Source organism: Podarcis vaucheri (assembly GCF_965113315.1).
Source record: "Podarcis vaucheri genome assembly, chromosome: 10".
NCBI lineage: Eukaryota > Metazoa > Chordata > Lepidosauria > Squamata > Lacertidae > Podarcis > Podarcis vaucheri.
Window position 1 is genome coordinate 2,475,775 of NC_138748.1, and position 14,926 is coordinate 2,490,700.

Consider the following 14,926-nt stretch of genomic DNA (forward strand, 5'->3'; position numbering starts at 1 on the left):
GCCCGGCTCTGCTGGGGGCCGGGAGCTTCTGCTAATACGATAATATCATAGATTGTGTTATGTACTGAAGTTCTCACCCTGGGCCAGCACTCAGTTTTCACTCAGGTCCACGTCAGTTATTTTAGGCGGGAAACCCTGGGTTGTTGTTGCTACAATGTTGACAGCCGGCTGCCTATAAAAGCAGGCCGGCTGAGCTGTTTGCTGTTCAGTTCTGTCCAGCTTACAAATAAAGAGCTGCTCTGGAGAAATCGCTGTGTCGTCTGCTATGTTCGCCCACAACTTAACAGATTGGGTTTTCTGTGGTTTGCAACTTGCATTGCCTGTTGCCTTCTTGTAGAGCCATGAAGTATAAAACTAGATTTGTCCTGTTTTGTTTGTTCATCTACTGTATTGTATAATAATTTCCAAAGAGCAAAAAGTTGGACCAAGTAGGGGAACTAAAACTGTGCTGTCTGCTAGGCCACATTAATGTCTTCTCCTCTTTGATTAGCATTTGGGTCAGACATCTATCTCCCATGCATAAATCAATATAGTCCATTGGTGTAACATAGATAGTTCTACATATATCATCTGCCAAACTGGCAATAAACAAAGCCTATGAATATTCAGAACCAGATGGCGTAGGGCTGCATTGGAACTTGAGGCCAGAATAATAACATAAAATGGAACTGGCCTAAAACACTAACAGTGGTCTGAGTAGTTGATTTGATACAGCAATAAACAGGGTATGTTTTTCACTGTGATCAAGCCCCAGCAACACAAAGGGAAAGCAGTCAGGCTCTGCTAGGAATTATTTGTGCCTGAGGAAGTTTCTGTTGCTACGGTATGGTATTTCAAAGCACAACTGCAGGAAGCATGTGTAAGACAGGTGAGGGAGAAGGCAGCGGGAGGGTAATGGTAATTTTCTGAACTAGTGGTTAGGCCATTAAGTGCAGGCATAATCAAAAGCTTAAATAGTTCATAGCTCTCCTAAAATGTGGCAGAGGGGCCAAAATCAGAGCAAAGAAAAACAGCTTGTTGATACTTTTCTTCTTGAGCTCACAGGGTTCAAACCAGATCAAGTGATACAGTGGTACCTCAGGTTAAGAACTTAATTCATTCTGGAGATCTGTTCTTAACCTGAAACTGTTCTTAACCTGAACCACCACTTTAGCTAATGGGGCCTCCCGCTGCCGCCGCACGATTTCTATTCTCATCCTGAAGCAAAGTTCTTAACCTAAGGTACTATTTCTGGGTTAGCAGAGTCTGTAACCTGAAGCGTCTGTAACCCGAGGTACCACTGTAGTTACTGAAGACTCGTAGAAACCAGGAGGACTTAGGGGTGCCCAGGAATTTTGTTCAGCTCACATTTTTATGTGAATTGAGCTGATTTGCACTTCCAAAACTAAAACCCAGATCAGAACAGTTACCCTTCCCCAAATTTTGAAGTACAGTTCTCTGCTCAGAAATGTACTGAAATACATGTAAGTACATATTTTAGTCAAAATGTGCACAAAAGTGCATGTGTTAAGATAAAAGGTGTACAAAAATATGACTACATTTGGATGCAGTCCATGATCTGTCCTTTAATGAAACTGTGTGTTTACAAGTGAAAGAAGTAGGACTACAGTTCTCAAAGTTGGGGTGCTTCCAGACTGGGGCTTAATTTGCAAATGAATTACTCAGCTATCACAAACAAGTTGTTGGCAACAGTTTGTTGTTGTTAACTTACTGGAATTTGCATGTAAAGGGTAAATCTGGACTAAGTGGTAGGGGGATTACAGGTTGGCATTCTAATGATATTGTGTCAACACTGCAGAAAACTTGCATGGGCAGGGAGCACCCACCCCACAATAAATACCTATCTGGAAGCACCCCAACTCCAGAAAAGCTTTCCACTTTGTAAACAGCTCAAATGGTGTTGAAAAGGCCAGAGTTATGGGTGCCTTATCTGTAGAGGAAGCCCCAAGCCCTCAACAACATAACTGACAATGTAACATGTGATCCGTGGATACAAACCCACAAAAGTACACACTCAGTGAGATCACAACTTCATTTATGCTTTGCATCTGCTTGCTTCTCAGAATCTGAGTATGCCTTTCAGTTAGGACACATCCACTTTAAATCTCTCCTCTACACCCCCTTTAGATATCTTTAGAACAGCTGCTGCAATCCATGAGGTATGTTTGGTGGAGTCAGCACTTAGTGCTCCATTTTGAGGTTTTATTGCTGGGAAGTTAGTGACTCAGCTTCTCTCAAAACTTTCCTAGTAATATATGAATAGTTGTGTCCCTCCCTCATGCAAACCTGCTGTTTAAAATAGCCACTTAAGTTATCTGTTAAAATGGAGGCGCAAAAGGGATTTAAATTATTATAAATATGAACAACAGTGAATACAAAGAAAACATATTGTTATAAGTTGAGGGCAAGGCTCCCCTAAAATCTCTGGATTCATTAAAGGGGTTAGAAGTTAAGCAAACCTCATAATTCCTGGCTTTAGTAAATGTTGGTGTTTAATCAATGGATTTAGCAATGTAAAAAAATAGGCTAGGCTTGTTTTCCTGACCAGGGAATTGCCTGGGGATGGGCTATTATGAAACAAAGGCAGAGTCGGTAAGCCGTCAAGAAGGAAGGCTCTCTGCTGGACTGCCCTGAGCACGGGGTAAGCAGCAAAAGACCATTCTATAGTTGGGAGGGGGGAGCTTCCAGAATTGCAGTGGGCAAGGAGGAGTGGGCGAACAGGAAAAAGTGTTCCCTCTTGTAAGCTGGGAGGGGGGACTGAACACAAGGCGGGCAGTCTGTTTTATGCGGCAGAGAAGTTCAGACATGATGTTTGAGGTTTCTTGGAATCTGAGGCGACAGCAATGGGAGGAACAGGACCTTCTTGGGCTGTGAATGCTATGAACTCTCTCCACCTAGACACAGGTTGTATATATGTGTAACTATATCATAAAGACACCGCAGTCTCTGTTGTGCCTCATTGTCCCCAAAAGGAATACAGACCCTGGCAAGCGCGCCTGGGACCCCTGGAATCTCACATAGCTTGGAGATTGGGTGGCAGTAAAACATACTGAAAATAGACAGCCATATATACAAAATTCTCCAACCCTGTTTTTTCTTCTCCTTTAATATCTTACAAAAGGGAAAAATCACATTTTGTTTTCAGTACAGTGTTTTCAGTACATATTAATTACTTCAGTACTTCATCTCCATCTTGTACTTTGGTCATTTAGACAATGAATGTTTTGTGTGTTCCCTTCCATAGCTGACCAAGTCAGTAATGATGTCTATTTGTTTGCACTTGCACAATGGTGCCGCCAGCCCCTCTTCTCCACCTCCAGCCCTCTGTGCACCTCCCCCAAATATTTTGGGGGTTTGGGGGGAGGGGTTATCCTGCCGCTGTTGACTGCTCTGGTACTAAACACTTATTATAAAGTCAAGCAGTTTACTAAACTTTAAATCCTGATGCCCTCTCAACCACGGTGCCTCCCTGGGGTCCTCCTTCCAAGTTGTTGGGTGGGAGCCTTGGCCTGAAAGTCAATGCGTGGGGTGGCACTGGGCAGCAAGTGCGACTTTGCCTCAGGGGAGGGGACAGAATGCCTTGTGCCCCCTTGGGTCTGGTTAAAGTTGAGGAACATCAGAGCCAGCTGGATCCGGCCACCTCACCTGGCACCCTGCTCTCACCGTGTCCACCCAGGTGCCTGCAGGATGCCCCCTGAGCACAAGAGCTTCTGGTGTTCAGCAGCACTGCTGGCTCCAAGTTGGTGGAGGCAGAGCCCAACCTCCATCATGACTAGCAGCCATGGACAGCCTCATTCTCTCTTTTTATATATATATATAAATATTTTATTAGGTTTTCACAAATAAAAAACAAAGAAAATACAAAATCACAAAAAACAATACAATACAAAAATACAGACATTAAACACATAAAAAAGGAGAAAAAACATGAAAAAAGGCATTAGAGGGGGGGGGGAGTTCACTTTCTTAGATGTTATTTCCATAACCCTCTTTCTTGACTCCCTCGCATCTCCCTTTTCTGTATTCCCATTTACAAAATCTTATTCAGCAATATTTCACCTTCTCTCAAAACTTATTTTAAGTTATACGTTTCAACTATTTATGTCTCCAATTTTTCCCTTTGTTGTCAAATATTTAAGCTTGACATAATGTTATTCAAATTTCACCTTTGTTCTTATAAACCAATTTTGCATACTCCTTTCAAATATATCACTAATGCCATATTATCTTTAAATCCTGCATCATTCTAACATTCATACAATTTACAATATTTTTTGTAAATAGTCCTTAAATTTCTTCCAGTCCTCCTCCACTATCTCTTCTCCCAGGTCTCGGATTCTGCCAGTCATTTCTGCCAGTTCCATGTAGTCTATCAGTTGCATCTGCCATTCTTCCAGTGTGGGCAAATCTTGTGTCTTCCAGTATTTTGCGATGAGTATCCTTGCTGCTGTTACTGCATACATAAAGAAAGTTCTGTCCTTCTTTAACACCATTTGGCCAACAATGCCCAAAAGAAAGGCCTCTGGTTTCTTAGGGAAGGTATATTTAAATACCCTTTTCAGTTCATTATAGATCATTTCCCAGAAAGCCTTAATCTTTGGGCATGTCCTCCAAAGGTGGAAGAATTTTCCCTCAGTTTCTTTACACTTCCAACATTTATTGTCTGGCAAATGGTATATTTTTGCAAGCTTGACTGGGGTCATGTACCACCTATATATCATTTTCATAATATTTTCTTTCAGGGCATTACATGCCGTGAATTTCACACCAGTGGTCCATAACCGTTCCCAGTCAGCAAACATAATATTGTAGCCAATGTCTTGTGCCCATTTTATCATGGCTGATTTAACTGTTTCATCCTGAGTTTTTCCATTTTAACAGCAAGTTATACATTCTTGAAAGTACCTTAATTTTTGGTTCTAACAGTTCTGTTTCTAGTTTCGATTTTTCCACCTGGAAGCCTGTTTTTTTATCCATATTAAAGGCCTCCCTAATCTGACAATAATGTAGCCAATCTCACACTTTGTCCTTCAATTTCTCAAAACTCTGCAGTCTCCATGTGTCTCCATCTTTTTCTACTATCTCCCAATATTTTGGCCAGTTGGCCTCCATATTGAGTCTTTTCTGAGCCTTAGCTTCCATTGGTGACAACCACCTTGGGGTCTTACTTTCTGGGCAGCCTAATTCTCAATGGATTTGCCTAATTCTGTTTTAAAGCTCTCCAAGTTGATGGCCATCACTGCCTCCTGTGGGGGTGAGTTCCATAGTTTAACTATCCAACTGTTTAACATGTTGGATTAACCCAGAGCTTTCCAAACGTTTAATGTTGGTGACACATTTTTTAGACATGCATCATTTCATGACACAGTAATTCAGTTTTACTAGCAAACCGGAGGTTAAACTAACCCCTTTTGAGCCCCAGGAGAAGTATGAAACAGTTTGGAAAGCTCTGGATTAAACCCTTAATAAAGGCCCAGGGTGTCTGTTGCTCCCTGAAGTGCCACCTTCAGCTAAAGACAGACTTATCATCCAACATAGCATGGAGGATACACAGTAGATTAAACAGTGGAGGGGAAAGGGCCTCTAGTGGAAACTGTTCTCCATTTGGCATTTCTTCCTTCTTTCATATGGACCAGCTTGAGCCTCACATCTGTTCTTGAGAATGCTTTCTAAAAAGGTGGAGATGTTATTTTTCTATAGCAGATCAAAACCAGCTCTCCACACCAACAGAGGACAGATCTACCAACAATTGTTGAATAATGGTGTAGCTCCACTGATTTTCATTAGCTAGGATTTCTGAACCAAGTTTTTGAGGGCTGTTACAGTTGTTTGAGGGATGCGGGTGGCGCTGTGGGTTAAACCACAGAGCCTAGGACTTGCCGATCGGAAGGTCGGCGGTTCAAATCCCCACGATGGGGTGAGCTCCCGTCGCTCGGTCCGGCCAACCTAGCAGTTCGAAAGCACACCAAAGTGCAAGTAGAAGTCAAAGTGCGGCGTTTCCGTGTGCTGCTCTGGTTCGCCACATGACCCGGAAGCTGTACGCCAGCTCCCTCAGCCAATAAAGCGAGATGAGCACCGCAACCCCAGAGTCAGCCATGACGACCTAATTGTTTGACAGTTGTTTGACAGTTGTTTGACTGTATTGGATTCCTCAAGGACTTACTCCAAGTTCTGTGATCCTTTGAAAAGCATTTGGAAATGCAATAGATTAATTATCTGAAGGAGCAGGCAAAGTCAGAAAAGTTGGCTGGAAGCACCTTTGAGGAAAAAATAATTATGTGTTGAGGGTATATATTCTTGGCAGGATAAAGGGAAAGTAGACTGGATTCTACTGAAGACTGAATACTAAAGGCCAATTACTTTTTATTCATTTTAATCAGATGGTAAAGTGGTTAATGTGTAGTGAAAGGACAAGATCTGGTTCTGAGGAACATGTGGGAAGGCAAATGTTCTAATACCAGTAGTGAGGTAGGAATAAGAAGCTACATTACACCAAGTCAGATGTTTGGCTGGTCTAGCTCAGTATTCTCTCAGGGATGGCACCAGCTATCGACCAAGTTGGATACTGGCTGAGGGCCCCAAAGACTCAGAAAGGTCCTTCAGTAGTCTGACCTGGCTGTGCTGCCAGTTAGTGCCCTCCACATTGGACAACCATTTTATCAGTGGGTGGGTGGGTGGTACTGCTGCTTTTGAACAGTAGCAAATCATAGAATTGTAGAGCTGGAAGCCTGAGGGTTATCTAGTCCAACCCCCTGCACTGCAGGAATCTCAACTAGATCATATTAGACAGATGGCCTTCTAGCCTCTGCTTAGAAATCTCCAAAGAAGAAGAGTCAACCACCACTTGTGAGAGTCTATTCCACGGTTGAACAGCCATTGCTGTCAGAAAGGTTTTCCTGATCTTTAGTCAGTATCTCCATTCTTGTAACTTGAAGCCATTGGTCCAGGTCCCACCCTCAAGAACAGGAGAAAACAACCTTTCTTTCTCCCTCCTCCATGTGACAGCCCTTGAGATATTTGGAGTTGGGTATCCTATTGTCGTGACTAAGGTATGTGAGGGCAGAAACTAGAAAGTGCTGGAAGAAACTGGAAGGTTCAAATTGTTTTGACTAACTCAGGGTCATGTGGAGCCAGGAGAGATAAATTCCTGGGCTCAGTGAGCTGCTTTATCTCTCTTTGCTCTCTCTTTGCTTTTTTACTCCTTGTACATTGCACGGAAAAAAGTTTTTGCCTCAGTAAAGTTTTGCTTTTGCTGTGGATCTTTGACTCTGCGTGGTTCTTTTTTATTTACTGCAAGACACTATTGTTCATCACCTATCTCCTCTCCATCTCCTCTTTATCAAACTAAAGATACCCAGCTAAACCATTCCTTCTAAGGCTTGGCTTCCAGGCCCTTGATCATCTTCGTAGCCATCCTCTGCACGTAGGTTTAGACCAAATCTATAACAATACTAAGGGAAGCGGGTGGCGCTGTGGTTTAAACCACAGAGCCTAGGACCTGTCGATCAAAAGGTCGACGGTTCGAATCCCCGCAGCGGGGTGAGCTCCCGTCGTTCGGTCCCAGCTCCTGCCTACCTAGCAGTTCGAAAGCACCCCTAAGTGCAAGTAGATAAATAGGGACCGCTTTATAGCGGGAAGGTAAACGGCGTTTCCGCGTGCTGCACTGGTGCTGGCTCACTAGATGCAGCTTAGTCACGCTGGCCACGTGACCCGGAAGTGTCTTCGGACGGCGCCGGCTCCCGGCCTCTTAAGCGAGATGAGCGTGCAACCCCAGAGTCTGTCACGACTGGCCCATACGGGCAGGGGTACCTTTACCTTTTTATAACAATACAAAAAAAAGAAGTCAGTTGTTTTTGCTGTCCATTGCTCCATCAGCAACTGGGCGAGAGCAAATTCAAAATGGTGAAAGACTTGCATCACAAACAGACCCGACCACCAGTCCTGCAACACCACTCACTTCAGAGGGAGGGATGCTTTAAGCACCATTGAGCTCAGTGGGATCTAAGTAAGTAAATAAAGAGTGCACTGGAATGTAAACAATGAATAAGGGTTTTGTACATGTGCCCCTTCATGGTCCTCCTTAAAACAGTCCTGTGAGATAAGTCATGATTAGCATTTCCATTTTATACTCCTCAAAGGAAAAGGACTGGTTTATGATTTGAGCACAACCAAACGAACTAACTGGAAATTGTTACAGTATCCCAGGTGACCAAGAATCTGATGGGATATCTAAGGGCTGATGTGTGCAAGACATAAGCTATACGGAGAGCACTTATCTGCCCAGGATATCATGCAGCCTAGATTTTAGATTTTTTAATGAGTTCTGAATCTGAACCCATATTCTGGTCCTTTCATGCAAAGTTTGCAAACTATGTGGCTTTTCTCTGGGCTGCTTACTGTTGGTTGGTGACTGCGGTATGCAGAAAGTGTCACTTCATGGATTGAAGGAACTGCATGTTGTTCTTTAGTCGTTTAGTCATGTCCGACTCTTTGTGACCCCCTGGACCAGAGCACACCAGGCACTCCTGTCTTCCACTGCCTCCCGCACTTTGGTCAAACTCATGCTGGTAGCTTCGAGAACACTATCCAGCCATCTCGTCCTCTGTCGTCCCCTTCTCCTTGTGCCCTCCATCTTTCCCAACATCAGGGTCTTTTCCAGGGAGTCTTCTCTTCTCATGAGGTGGCCAAAGTATGGGAGCCTCAGCTTCATGATCTGTCCTTCCACTGAGCACTCAGGGCTGATTTCCTTCAGAATGGATAGGTTTGATCTTCTTGCAGTCCATGGGACTCTCAAGAGTCTCCTCCAAAAGCATCAATTCTTTGGCAATCAGCCTTCTTTATGGTCCAGCTCTCACTTCCATACATCACTACTGGGAAAACCATAGCTTTAACTATACAGACCTTTGTTGGCAAGGTGATGTCTCTGCTTTTTAAGATGCTATTATTATTATTATTATTATTATTATTATTATTATTATTATTATTACATCTGCAAGTTCCTTTAGTACCCCATGGATGCAGTTCATCAGGCCCTTGAGACTGGAATTCATTTAAAGTAGCTAGGTATCCCTTTACTACCTTTTTTCCTGTTACGGGCAGCTGTTCCCTCCTTACATCATTTATTTTCTTATCACCAGGTTGGGCATTGCTTTCCTTTTGGGTGAAGACAGAGGCAAAGTAGGTGTCGAGTAGTCCCACCTCTCTGTCACCCAATAGCATTTCTGTGTCTTTTGCTCGCAGAAGGCCTACCGCTTGCTTGTTTTTCCTCTTACTTTGGACATAGCGAAATAAACCTTTATTATTACAGTGGTGCCTCGCAAGACGAAAAGAATCCGTTCTGTGATTCTCTTCGTCTAGCGGTTTTTTCGTCTTGCGAAGCAAGCCCATTGACGGATTAGCGGATTAGCGCTATTAGCGGCTTTTAGCGGCTTATCTGCTGATCGGATCAGCTGATAAGCGGCTTAGCGGCTTAGAAAAAGGGGGGGAAGGAAAAAAACCAGCAGGAACCCGCAAGACATTGCCGTCTTGCGAAGCAAGCCCATAGGAAATTTGTTTTGCGTAACATCATGTCTGCTGACTGGGAATGGTTGTGGAACACCGGTATTAAATTTACGGCATGTAATGCCTTAAAGGAAAATATTATGAAAATGGTTTACAGGTGGTACATGACCCCAGTCAAGCTAGTAAAAATTTATCATTTGCCTGATAATAAGTGTTGGAAATGTAAAGAAACTGAAGGTACTTTCTATCACCTTTGGTGGACATGCCCGAAGATTAAGGCTTTCTGGGAAATGATATATAATGAAATGAAAAAGGTACTTAAATGTACTTTCCTTAAAAAACCAGAGGCCTTTCTCTTGGGCATTGTCGGCCAAGTGGTGTCAAAGAAAGACAGAACTTTCTTTATGTATGCTACAACAGCAGCAAGAATACTCATCGCAAAATATTGGAAGACACAAGATCTACCCACCTTGGAAGAATGGCAGATGAAAGTGATGGACTATATGACACTAGCTGAGATGACTGGCAGAATCCGCGATCGGGGAAAGGAGACGGCGGAAGAAGAATGGAAGAAATTTAAGATTTACCTTAAGGACTATTATAAACTTGCTGAATGTTAGAATGTCGAGGTTTGAGTAAGAAAGGGTTACAGCGAAATAAGATTAGATGAAGAAAAGAGTAAGAGGACAGAGGACTGACAGATGTATTTAGAGTTGCTAAAAACTTCTTGGACACTGGGATGCAGAAAGGGGAGGTATGGGGAAGTCGGAGAAACACGGTTTATGAAAAAAGGTTATGAAACTATACGTGTTTGTATGTCTTTTTATATGTTTTTATTGTCCTAAAAAATCTGTAAAACCAATAAAAAATTTTATATATAAAAAAAGGAAATTTGTTTTGCGAAGCACCTCCAAAACGGAAAACTCTTTCGTCTAGCGAGTTTTCCGTCTTGCGAGGCATTCGTCTTGCGGGGCACCACTGTATTATTATTATTATTATTAACCTCTCTTGCAAGCCTGAGCTCATTGTGAGCTTTAGCCAGCCTGACTTTCCCCGTGCAACTGTTGGCTACTCGTCTATACTCTTCCTTTGTGATTTCCCCTTTCTTCCATTTCTTATACATGCCCTTCTCAACTCTCAGCTCATCTGTAAGCTCCTTATGCAGCCATACTGATTTCCTTAGATGCCTCCCATTTTTATTTCTTGTTGGAATTGTCTGCATTTGGGTCTTCAATATATTTCTGTTTAGCAATTCCCATCCATCTTTGACTCCCTTCTTTCTGAGTATCTCTGACCATGGGATCTCACCCAGTAGCTCCTTAAGCTTATTGAACTTGACAGTCTTAAAGTCCAGAGTGCATGTCCTACTACACTCAGCTTTCCCTTGCCTCTGTATCATGAAACCCAGGAGGACATGATCACTTCCTCCCAAGTTTCTGAGTACTTCCACTTCATTGGACAGTTCCTCCCTGTTGGTGATGACTAGGTCCAAGATAGATGATCCCCTTGTTACTTCTTCCACCTTCTGGGAAAGTCAGTGGGGAAATGGAGGAATTTGTTGGACCTTACATTATTGGCAGAGTTTGAGTTCCAACAGATATTGAGGAAGTTGATTATCTCTCCTTTTTGAATGTTTGGTAATCTGCTCTAGGAAGGCATCATCCAAGTCTTCTGTCTGACTTGGTAGTCTATAGCAGACACCCACAATAAGGTCACTGTTGTTTCTCTCTCCTACAGTATTTACTCTCCATCTGCTTTCCATGCTCCAGGTCATGGGTTTCTTCACAGGTGTACACATCCTTTACATATAATGATGCTTCTCCTCCCTTCCTGTTTGGTCTATTCCTTGTGAACATGTTTGGTCTATAGCTTTTGAATCTCCTCCTTGTTTAGACTGATACTCCCAGGCTGCATCCTGTTTTACGACTATTTCTTCCTTCTTACACTTTTCTCTCAGGCTTTGATGAAAGGTCATCTTTAACTATCATCTGAGAGAACAAAGGAACAAGCATGGTTGTCATGTTCTTCTCTAGACTAGTTAGTTAGACCAGTGTGGTTCTCAACATTTTTGAGTCCACAGCTCCCTTGAAGAACTACCCACTTACACTGGGGTTTTGTTACAGGACACATGTAAGTGGGTTCCCAAGTTCTGCCCCCCCCATTCTGCTCTGCCCCTTTTTGGAGCCATTTTTGGCTTGCGTGTAAGTGGGTGCCCACATGTCGATGGGAACCCAAGCAATGGCACCACTTTGCAGGGCTGAGCTGACACACTCCACGTGGCAGCCCCAGGCTGCCTTTTCCAAAATTAGGAGAGAGAAACATAGAGGACACTCCCCACTTTCAGAGTTATTTTTACAACCCTCCTTATAGAACACACACACATCCAGGCACACACACCATCAAGCTACAGGCCTACATAACTGATGACAGAAATGTCCAATGCACTTATTTATTTATTACGGGCATTTATATCTAGCTTTTAAATTCAATGGATGTGAGTTTACAATCAAGATTAGCAATTATAAGTGAACCATCAGCAAAACTACCAACTAAAACACATACCCATAAAATCAAGATGGAAGTGGGCCATTCTTCAGAATGTTAGATGGAAATGGCAAGGAAATCAGCATGCTTCACATGGCTACCTCCACCAAAGAAAGGCTGTGGATGTTTTCACCCACAAACCTGGCCAAGTTTAGGGTGCTGAAAAATCCAGAAAGAAAAACAAAAAATAGGCCACTACCATAAATGGGATGGGGTGGGGGAGGTTTAGATTTGAAAGGGGGAGTATCCGATAGGAGTTGAGGAAACAAGAAACGAAGGGGCCATTAAATTTTAACATAAAAAAGATGAAGGAAGGAGAAGAAAGCAGAATGGCGTATGCAGAGAGACAGGATCCAAATACAGAACACTGCCCCGTAGTTAACAGGGGAGGGGCTAGCCAGGGGCTCAGCCCTGGGGGAAGCCTCTAGAGGGGTGCCGCCACTGAAGCTCCCAGCTTGCGAGGGGCTTCCTCCAACCACGGCCCCTCCTTGCCGCAGAATCACCCCTCCTTGTGGCTCCAGAATCCAAAAGCGTCCTTCACGTCTTTCATAGAGTAGATGCTGAGCACCAGAGGGGTGCTAATTTGCAAGGGGAAGCAGGAAAACCTGGGAAATTATTCTCCTTTCCCTTTCCATCGTCTGTTTTTGGAACTGGGTGTGAAAGAGAAATACTGGAGAAGGTTGATGTTATGTACTGAGAACAATAGGATCCAAATTGCAGCAGTCTGATTAGTCCTAGAACAATAGGATTCAGAATGCAGCAGTCTGATTGGTCCTAGAACAATGCAGCAGTCTGATTAGTCCTAGAACAATAGGATTCAGAATGCAGCAGTCTGATTGGTCCTAGAACAATGCAGCAGTATGATTGGTTGGCAGGAACCACCCAATCCTGCTCCAGATTGAAGTGAATCCACAACCTGATTGGCTTACAGTAGAATTCCGGAATTAGCCAATCATGTGCAGCCCATTGTGTAAATAATGTATATAAAGCAGATACTGTGAGGGGACTTTCATTCATTCCTCCTCACCACTATGAGCTGAATAAAGAGCATGAAATCACCTTGCGACTCTGAGTATATTTCAGTTGATCTCTGAGCAAAGTTGAAAAGGGAGAGTTTTGTTGCTTCCTTCCTTCTTCTTTTGCTTCCCTCAACCTCAGATATCAATTAAAAGTGGTGAAGAGATCAAAACACCACCTTCTGCCCTTTTGGGGAACAGAAGCACTTTGGAGTATTGCTTGCTTGTGTGTTCATTCTCTGTGTGTGTGTTTGGATCTTAAGGACAACATACATGTTTACACCATGTGAATACATAAAGAGGGCACTGCTGCCTACAACCAGCTACAAAAACTGAGTCCTCTTTATACTGAAAATAAAATACCTGTAATGAAAGAAATGTGATGCTGATATACGAAGCACTTTGTATTTATCCCTTCCTATAATTTGGAAGGAAAATGTACCCAATCCACTTTAAATTCTTTAATTGCAATGGTTCAGCAGCCAGCAATTTTTAAGGAAACATGTGGAGTGTTTATTCTTTTATTTTATTCTTTAGAGCCTTAATCTGCAAGCCTTTACTGCACAGAAGTAAGTCCCACTGCATTCAATAGGACTTACTCTCTGGTATGTGCATTATTATTATTATTATTATTATTATTATTATTATTATTATTATATCATACAGTCATAATACTTCTTATAATTCCTTAAATGATCTATTATTCTCTGATGAGATCTACTTGAAGTTGAATGAAAGCCAGATACATACACAGACAATTTTACTATTTGGCGAGGCTATATCTTCTCCAACCTCTTTCAAACTACTTTTTATGCCCTTTATGTCATGAATAAATGTGTTGAGTTGTGTGTGAGAGAGAGAGGGAGGGGAGGAAGAGGTCAAAGGAAAGCAGGGATTCCTCCCCACATATCAATGGGGCAGCCGCCTCTTAGAAGCATCAGACATCATAACAAGACATCAGAAATTTCTCCCTTAGCTGCACGTTCATGACAGGCAAGGGCAACCCAATCTGTAATCAGGAACACAAATTAAGGCAAACCTTGGGCTCTAGTTGCCCTGAGCTCATGGAAGGAGAGCAGTGGGGAGCGGGGGGAGAGAGACTCGGAATCTGGAACGTGTCTGGGAGGTAGCAAGGAGGAGGACTTGAGGAAGGATGGCCGCTGGGGGGTGGGCAGGAGAGAGAGATGCCGGAAGATAATGGGCTGCCCGCTCCCATGAATGCTCTTCGGAGAGAAAGAGAAAGAGAGATAATGCAGGAAGTTATGGGCTGCAAGTTAATGAAAGGACAACCGCCCCCCCCCAGCTCCCCTGAACATTCCTCAAGTCCCCCTAGGGTACCACAGCACACGGGTTGACAACCAATGAGTTAGACTGTAACTAGAAACTTTTCTTTCCAATTTATGTATTTACTGCAATAAACAACTTGCAACAAATACAGTCTACTCTCTAAACAAAATTCACCAAACACTGCTTCTCTGCATAGCAAAAGGGTTTCAAAAGATAATTGACCTTGTCATCCTATTAGTCTAGCTCCAGGTCAAGATTGTATTCAACACCTATACTGTAAAATTAGCCACTGCTTGAATTACAATGGGACATTATATAGGATTTGTAATCTGCCTTTTAAATTTACCAAGGTTTTTAGCTTATTTTGTTTGCTGCTCTTCTTATAAATTTGTATTTCTGCTGAATTTGCACACCTTAGGCAATTTCTATTGGAAATTCATATACCTTAGAAGATAATAAGGGGGAGGAGAGAGAGATTTAAAAAGTGATGAATTCATAAAATATCAGTAAAAGAGACCAAATTTGTGTGGAAATTGGAAGCGGGGAATATTAAACTGAATTACCTAATTTACTGAGGG

General features: G+C 42.8%; 1 protein-coding gene across 8 annotated transcripts in view; it reads left to right on the forward strand.

Moving 5' to 3' along the window:
• Positions 1 to 14,926, forward strand: part of LMNTD1 (lamin tail domain containing 1) — an 89,516-nt gene that overhangs the window by 45,118 nt on the left and 29,472 nt on the right. The window contains exon 7 of one of the 8 annotated variants that reach the window (XM_082240169.1): positions 13,599 to 13,666. The exons of the other annotated variants lie outside the window; for them this stretch is intronic. Coding sequence (XP_082096295.1) covers positions 13,599 to 13,634 — 36 coding nt within the window. The 3' untranslated portion in view covers positions 13,635 to 13,666. The remainder of the gene's footprint in view (positions 1 to 13,598; positions 13,667 to 14,926) is intronic. 8 annotated transcript variants of the gene reach the window in all.